This window comes from Poecile atricapillus, chromosome Z (genome assembly GCF_030490865.1).
Source record: "Poecile atricapillus isolate bPoeAtr1 chromosome Z, bPoeAtr1.hap1, whole genome shotgun sequence".
In the NCBI taxonomy this organism is placed as follows: Eukaryota; Metazoa; Chordata; class Aves; order Passeriformes; family Paridae; genus Poecile; species Poecile atricapillus.
In genome coordinates this window covers 52,349,126-52,358,003 of record NC_081289.1, presented here as the reverse complement: position 1 = coordinate 52,358,003, position 8,878 = coordinate 52,349,126, and the positions used below count along the sequence as shown (strand labels likewise).

General features: G+C 39.9%; 1 protein-coding gene across 1 annotated transcript; it reads right to left on the bottom strand.

The window, feature by feature from the left end:
- Positions 1-4,302: 4,302 nt before the first annotated feature.
- LOC131593034 (U6 snRNA-associated Sm-like protein LSm8) lies at positions 4,303-7,852 on the bottom strand. The gene is made up of 4 exons (XM_058865198.1): positions 7,732-7,852; positions 6,838-6,878; positions 6,159-6,286; positions 4,303-4,558 (listed from the first exon to the last, which is right to left on the bottom strand). The coding sequence occupies exons 1-4, from the start codon at positions 7,760-7,762 to the stop codon at positions 4,468-4,470; spliced, it is 291 nt and encodes a 96-aa protein (XP_058721181.1). The 5' UTR covers positions 7,763-7,852; the 3' UTR covers positions 4,303-4,467.
- Between the last annotated feature and the right edge of the window lie 1,026 nt (positions 7,853-8,878).

Below are 8,878 nucleotides of genomic sequence, written 5' to 3'. Positions count from 1 at the left end.
ACAGCACATAACCTCGTATTTGTCATGTTAACTATGACAAAAGGAATAAATTAAATCCTTCCATACCAATGCATGGAGAGACAATCCTGGTGTTTAAGGATAATTTCTGTATTAATCTGCAGAATAAAATTCTTAGCAGAGTGCAGCAGAGGCTAATTGGTGGAATTATGCTGCCATGGATACAAAATACCTACTCAGGCACACAGATCTGGTACATTTGCTATGAAAGTAGCATGGCAATGACCACGAGATAAATACCATCAACCTGCACTTTATCTTCAGTTCTAGCACAGAGTGTTTGATGTGTATCTCAGCTGTTTACTTATAAAGTGGACTGAAGAATAAACACTACCTCCAGGGCTCAGGACAACAGGCTACAGTTGATAGCAAAAGTCAAGTTGTACAGAAATTGTCCACTGTTGGATTACATCCTCAAAACAGTCCACGTTCTTTCAATGTAGTACAGCCAGTAACCTGCTTGTAGGCCACAAAATATTTGAAGTACTTAAGACTGCAAGTATGTGAAAGGGATATGGAGGTACTTAATGTGGATTGCAATTAGAGAAATTGCCCTTGGACCACAGAAGGTAGTTTCTGTGTTTTTCATGCACACCAAATTAATTTACTTAATCTCTTTATAAACCAGGTCGTTCATTTCACTGGAGGAATTATTTTCCACTACTAGTCAAGAGGTGTCCTTTCACTCCAAGATCTCTATTAACCAAACAAAAGGAGGAAGTGACCAACCTATGACAATGCAGGAAATTTAATGGCATATGACAATTACCTCCAATTCAGCATTACTTCCTTTTGGCCTTAGTATAGCCTTTCTCTGCCCTTCTCATTTTTGCATAGTATATTTATTACTCTGCAGGGACTCACTGGATTTTATTGAATATCATCTGTTATTTATATTAGTGAATCTTTAATCTAGGCTCATTGCAGGAAGACAGTTTCAGGAAAAATATATTTGTGATCTCAGCAGGGCTCTTCATGTACCCCATGGAACCAGTTGACAATCATAAGGCACCAGCAGTCAGACCTCATAGGGAGCACCTTCAGCCCCGAAAAGAGAGTTACTCTTATTGTTGAGAGTACTTTTCTCTCCAGGAAGAATAAAGCAAAGGCTTTTTTCAGACTGACTTATCTGCTTATTTCCCAGGAGAAACTTGCTTTTCTACATCTCTGCAATCAGTGTTAAACAGGAGAGAACCTTCAACCCAGCCAGCCGGCACAGAGCGATTGACATACCCCTGCTCAACACAGAACTATTATCTGTTGTGTTCTTTTCTCATTCTATTCAGTCCTCTTTCATACCTCTTCAGCATCTGAAGACTTTAAGTTTTCCTCTCAAAAGTTCAGCTCTACTTTATTTCCTCTGTTGTACCTTTTTACCATCTTCAATGTGCTTGCAACACTGACTGCAGAGCTCCCCTAGCATGAAGACATAGACAGGCTTTACATGTGCTGAGCTTCCACCCTACTCATCCTCTGGAGACTAACACTCTAGCTTTCTTTGGAATCACTAATACTAGGCCATCACTCCATGTCCACTTCGTGGTTTCACTCACACAGATTTTTCCTATCTTTATTCATTTATGAAAACAATGACATAAATTACTCACATTGCTGATCTGTTTTTCAGCTAGACTGTGCTATAGGTTTGATTCAATGAAAATACTCTTTCAGACTGCCAGTAATTCAACTTTATGCATTAAATACCGTTTTACTGAGTGATTTCTCTGCACCATATATTTACAGGTACCTAGTTAGTCGCTCTAGCTTAGAGTCCCCAAAAGTTTACAAAGCTTTAATTTCATACAATTTTTAAAAGAATTATGAAGTCCTAGATTTGATTTCAAGAAATCCCTTCTGACTAGTCTCCTGGCTTTGATACTTTCACCATTATACCCAGAAGAGGCTTTGGTCAAATCTAGAACAAAGCCAGTGACATCAAATTGAAAGAAATGTTGGAGCAGAAACTGAAACAAAACATGAGCATAAGCCAAAAAAATCATAACTCTGAAAAGCCTTATATTGCTGCTAAGCATGAAGGTAAGCAACCCCCACAGTGTCAATTTTAAGGTTTTAGACAGAACTTTGCTTCTGAGCAGGCTCCATCTTGGCTGAGGTGGAGACAATCCCAAGCAGACCTGAGCTGGCCATCCTTTGCCTATCCCATTGCAGAATAGTCAATTTTACAATCAACCCTGTATCATCAACTCATTTGGGCTTTGCACAAGTTTTTTTCAGGATCCTTTTCTAAAAGGGCATTTATCTTTCTTAGTCATCGCCTGGAGAATGCCCTAGGTTTAGGTCAGCCTGTCAGACACATTTTCTTCAAGCTGTAGCTCTCCACCACCCTACACACACAGGCTCAGAAAAGAAAATGCAACTGAGGTTACCCACTTGATGGAAAAAAAACCAGGGTTATCAGTCTGTGTTTTAAACACCTTACTCAGTGAAACTATCACATCCCAGATCCAGGTTTTCCAGCTTCAACAACTGGAATTCTCATCTGCTCAATCCTTTGATTTTACTGACCAATTTCACTGCCATTGTTCCACAGCTCTGAACCTGAGATCAGCACTTCAAGCTCAGAGAATATAATAGTTTCAACTCACACCAGTAGCTTGTATTTTAAATCCTCAAGCAAGGACAGGACCAAGGAGTTGCATTGCACATGATGTGTTTGAGGTAGACGATCTCCATATGCATTAGCATTCCATGTTTAATCTCCAAACCTAACTTCTCAACAATAAGACAACATATTTCCATAATTTTTCCAGTGCTTCTAGAAGTATTCAATCCATGTGTTTCAACTACAACTCTCCTAATACATCCAACAATAAGTAGTGCATTAAAAATCTGCTCATCCTGATTCCACTCTTTGCCTCTGCATTTTTTGCTAAGCTCTAAAATACCTAATTTAATAATCCACTTTTTCAATATAATTCAGTTCCTATATTGTCCTCTCTTGTGCAGGTATCAGCATTTCAGTAGCAAAAAAGCTTTTTTGGTGACTGTTTAATAAAACTGATTCTCTTCATATAATGAATTACAGCCAGAGTTAGTACTAACTTCTGGTAATCACAGGAAAACCCTAATTTGACTTACTCAATGTCTGCTAAGCAGTTCCCAGAAGAAACGTGGACAGAACACAACACATTACTAGATCACAAGATGGATAAAGGTAAAAAAAGGTTTGCTGGGTTTCACATTCTCCACCAAGAACAATCTTAGAAAACAAGGTGGAAGGTACAAGAATTGAGAGACATTTTATGGAGAAAAAATATTTTCACTTCAATATATTTAGTTTCCAAACAGTGAACTTGCAATGAAAAATACCCACTTAATATTAAAATTAAAATCAGTACAAAACCCCCTAATATGCACATTAAAATTCCTTTTTGTTTGCTTTGACAGCACATCTATATACAGGGGAAAAATACTGGACCTCTGGGACACTGGAGAGTAACAGAAACAGCTTTGTTCAAGAGTACTGATTTCATGGTGATGTGGCCTCAAACACACTATACTGCACAGAGCTTGTCCCACTTAGCTTGGCTGTGGCTGGTGTGTAAGAGGTCTTTATGTGATCATTGTTACATGGGATCCTTATATTCAATATTACAGCAAATTTCTTTCAAAATAAATACTTTACTTACCTAAAGTACTTCTGTGTCTTCTAAACTATATTTTAAGACAACAGTTACACATTAGCAAACAAACAATCTGTTTCTGTAGACCTTACCCTAACTCTGAACAATATGACAGCTGCTGAAAAGGTGAAGATAGAGAACGAGTTGGTCTGGAATTTAATGGGCTTCAAACAAATGTGTGCCTTTGGGTTTTTTGTTCCTGCTCAAAAGTCTGTTTCTCCAATTTGTCTGCAAGGATTAAGGCATTACAAACTCCTGCACCACCAGTAGTCTTGGGCAACAACAAAGTCTGACACCATAAAAAAAAAAAAAAGTATTATGTGCATAAGTCATTAATTTGACTGTGAAAGCTTTTAACATTCTTCCTTTCTACACTACACACATACACAAAAAGATTTACAAAGAGGAGTTTTCTACTTAGAGCCACAACTACATTTAGAGATGGTTAAACTGACTTACACATCTACCTTCAAATAATCCTGGGTTAACATGTAAAACATTAGTTTACCTTTAGGAATGAGATCTTATTTTAAGAACAAGATGTATATATATACAGTATCAGGACCATCACTGATACTGATTCCATTTCCCAGTGAAATTATGCAGCGTGAAATCCCAAAAGAAATTCAATGAAAGTATCTTTAGCAAAATGTAGAAACTTTAATTTACATGCAAAACTACAACATATTCATAGTAAAAAAATGGTGACTAAACAAATTAAACATGATTTTTAAAAGCTGTCCACATTGCTAAATAGGTCTGTACAACCAAAGATTTACAAAGTCCCTGTGCATTTTTTATCTTTTCAGTGCACAACTGAGTTTAAAGGTTCTGCTCGAATATTTCCCAAGTCAAGAGCTGAATCTGTCTCTTCATCAATTTCACCAATCACAGCACTGAAAAAAAAAAAAAAAATCAGGTTATTTGTTGTTGAAATCAAATCACACAGTTCTAAAACAGAAGCTGAATTTTATCTTCTAACAACCCTTACTTGCTGTTGAACTATACCAATTTCTTCTGATGGATGCTGTTTGTTCCATGAAAGCTTCTAGTGATGCACACTGGAATGCTCCAAGCACTTTATACCATGACTGTTTCTTTCCTTTTATTTTTCAAGCTTCCCTATTTCTTCAGAGCCCCTATTTTGAAGTTACTGTTACTTAGCTATTGATTCTTTTTACTTCTCTCTATAAGGATGCTGAATTTCAGCATCTTGAAGAGTTGCATGAACACAGAATTATTACTTGTAATAAATGTTTGAGTTTGTTAAGATTGCAAAAAATTATATTTCATAGAAGTATATTTTGAATATATTTGAGTAATGTGGCTGTATGATTATGTCTTTCATCATACATTTCAACTGTATGATGAAACAGTGAAGTAGTAAACAATTATTTGCTCTTTTATACACATTTTTATTATCTGAATGAAAACCTACTGGTAGAGTGGCATGCATAGTCCCACCTTTGTACATGTGTCAAATTACTTTTTCTTAAAAGTTTAAGTTGAAAATTATGAAAGTATTCAGAATGATCCACTTTCTCAATGAGGTTAGATAAATGCACCAAGATATCAATTTAAGCATTGTCATTTTGTTGTACAGAAGTATCCATTAGAAGATGAAAATTCTTATCTAGGCTCATGTGTTGGTCACTACAACATACTCTTTTTCCAGCTGTGATAAAAAAATGATCTTACTTCTGCCATCAGTTTCAGAATGCTGCTGCAATAGTAATCTTCCTAGCTGGCCCACTTACCAGGCCTTCTTTCCACTTCTCTTGTAACCCTCCCATGGGTTTGGCATACCAGTTACTTTTCTCTGCACTCAATGAGCTTCCACCCTCATTTTGTAAGGGAATTTTACATCAAATACCAACTCATACATTTGACATGTCACTACATTGGCTTCAACACTTGCTACACTGTCAAGTCAGAACCTTCAAGGATTTTCCAGATTATAAAGTGCTCTCTGTGAACATCTACTCTAAAAAAACTCCAAAAAATTGTTGGAAGTCAACTTTGTGTACCAGATTGCTGACTTCTTGCACACAAGTTCTATCCCATTTTTTAGTGATTATCTCTTCCTTCGTCATCTCTCAGCCTGTCCTTGTAGCTCCAGCCATCAGATCATCTTCAATCTGAACATTACAATGTAATCACTTCTGTAAAAGTGTAGATGTTTGCTATTTAATACAGAATCACAGTAATTTGTTCGGAAAGACCTGCAAGATCAAGTCCAACCATTAACCTAACACTGCCAAGTCCACCACTAAACCATGTCCCTAAGTATCACTTCTACACATCTTTTTAGTACCTTCAGGGATGGTGAGTCAGCTTTGACAATACTTTCAGTGCTACCCACAAAGATGCAAGGTGTCTGAGGCTATCAAGATTTATACAGATTATGGATATATAAATATACATACACACAAACACATGTGCATACACACACAAAGGTTGTATGAAAAGATTTAAACAAGACCATGCTATACTTACACATTATCACCTCTTACAATGTATAAGCCCAGCACTACTTGCTCAACTCCTTGTGAAGAACTGAACACTCGTTCATGGCTTTCATCCAAAATCAAGTTTATGGTCTGATCAAAACCTTTGAGTGTTCCCTGAAAAAAAACAGAGAAAAAGCCCTTAAAATTTTTCCTCTTTGCTGTCTTTTCCTCTTAAACAGAGTGGCAAAATAAAGCTACTAGAGATGTTCTATTCAGATTTTATTCTTTGGCTTAAACAAAACAGCTAAAGAATTAAACTTTAAAAGCAATAACCAATTTAAGAAAAGCACATATATTACTGTGTGTTCATGCTAAAAGACACAATAAATTTAAGCATTAAAAAAGTAAATTTTTCATTTTATCAATGATGTTCCTCTAGACAACTAGTTTTACTATTTCTACACTGTTTTTTTGTATGGATGTTTCCAGAAATTAAATACATTATTAAATAAAATAAAGAACAGAAAAATTGGATTCTTGTGGTCAACAATACTAAAACCATTCCTATCAAGAAATTTTAAGTGCTATCTCTTTGAAGGAGATTACCTTGTGTTTACTAGATTATTTAAAGAAATAAATCAAAAACAACAAGATTTTGTGGCACTTAAGGCATGATGGAAAGTCTTCAAGGGAGAAAATAAAATGTTAAAAAATATAAATCTTACCACAATCATTCTTCCATCAGAAGTAATTACTGCAACAGTACCTGATATTTCATTAAGGAAATTTTATTTTCATATCTGAAATAAAACCATTAACATTTTCTGAAACGTTAATATGTAATATAGGTTTTATGAGCCATTCAGAGTCTAGAAAGCCTATCTGGACTTTTTTTAAAGCAGCACCGTTGACAATATAGTATTTTTCATTAACATCTCATTGAAAGTTCCTCTTCCCCAACCATGGGCAGTTGTACACAAACATGAAAAGCCTTAAAAACAGAATAAAGATTTGAGCTCACCTCTCTTCCCATTACTAACTGCACTGCCTCAAAAACTGAAACGACAGTTTCATACACACTGCAAGTCCTTAAAAAACAGGTCTGCAGTGGTGATCTCGAGGCTACCATTCTGCATCCCTTTTTTCGGAAGATCTGATTATGCCAATTCATATATTGATCGTATATTCGTCATCTTGACTAATTCTGGGTTATTATCTTACTGTTTGTGAATAAAAATGAAAATGGCCATGGGTTACAAGAAGCACAAAAGAAAATTAGCACCAAAAGCGTTGCAAGAACCCCAATTCACTTCCCAAGTGATGCGAAGCTGCTATCTAAACGTATGTTAGCAGCCCTTTAAGGGAGCAGGCGCAGAGCGAATCTCGCTCATCACGGGCAAAGCTCAGCTCGGCAGCACTGGATGCTGTAGGGCACCCTGTTCTCCAGGTAACCTCCGGCCTGCCAGCCCAATCTCCTGTGAGAAGAAACCTACACCGCCAACGGGGACGGGCCCAAATACCAGAACCGCGCTGCCCCGACCAGGCCCACCGTGAGGGCCCCGCTCATGAGGGGAGGCCGGTGCCGCCGCCCCCGTGCCGCGAGTCCCGGCCGAGGATACGGTTGATGTAGTTCTCCAGCGCGGAGGTCATGGCGGCCGAGTCTCACCGCGGGGCGCCGCCACGTCCGGCGCGCGCCGCTGACGTAACGGCCGGCGCGCGGGCGCACAGCTCGGGGCCGGGGCCGGGCTGCGAGCGCGGGGAACGCGCATGCGCTGGGGGCAGGCAGCGGCAAGGAGGTGCGAGAGGGCCGCACCAAGGAGCGATTGGCGAGAGCCCCGCGGGGGGACTGTGGCGCCCCCTCCGCGGCACATGGCACCGCCCGCAGGGACGCCCGGGGGGCGCGGCCGGAAGGCGGGAAGGTTCATTCCCGGCAGCCAAGGGTCGGGCATCGGGGTCCTGCTGCCTCGTGTAGCGTTTCTTTTCTTGGTGGCAGCAGGCCAGGAGCTGGGGTCAAGGGGTTATTGTCCACGTGGAGACCAGTGACTAGTGGTATCCCTCCAGGGACTAGTACTGGGGCCAACACTGGCGACATGGACAGTGGGATTGAGTTCACTCTCATCAAATTGCTGATGACACCAAGCTGTGTGGTACCATCGACACGATGGAGGGAAAGGATACCATCCAGAGGGATCTGGATAGGCCTGAGAGATGATCCCATGTGAATCTCATGAAGTTCAACAAGGCCAAGTGCAAGGTCCTATACCTGAGTTAGGGCAATCCCAGACACACCTACAGGCTGAGTGGAGAGGTGATTGAGAGCATCCCTATGGAGAAACACTTGGGGGTAATGGTTGATGAAAACTCAACATGACCCAGCAGTGTGCACTTGCAGCCCAGAATGCCAACCATACATATCCTGGGCTGCATCAAAAGCAGTGTGGGCAGCAGGTCGAGAGAATTGCTTGTCCCCCTCTCCTCTTGTGAGACCCTACCTGTGTCACAGGCTCTCCCAGCAGAAGGAAGACATGGAACTGTTGGAGCAAGTCCAGAGGAGGGTCATGAAGTTGATAGGAGGTCTGGAGCACCTTCCTTATGAAGACAGGGTGATAGTTGGGAATGTTTAGTCTGGAGAAGAGAAGGGTGCATGGAGACCTCATAGCAACCTTCCAGTATCCAAAGAGGATCTACAGGGAAGCCAGAGAGGGACCCTTTTTGAGGAACTGTAGTGACAGGACAATGGGTAATGGGTACAACCTGAAAGAGAGG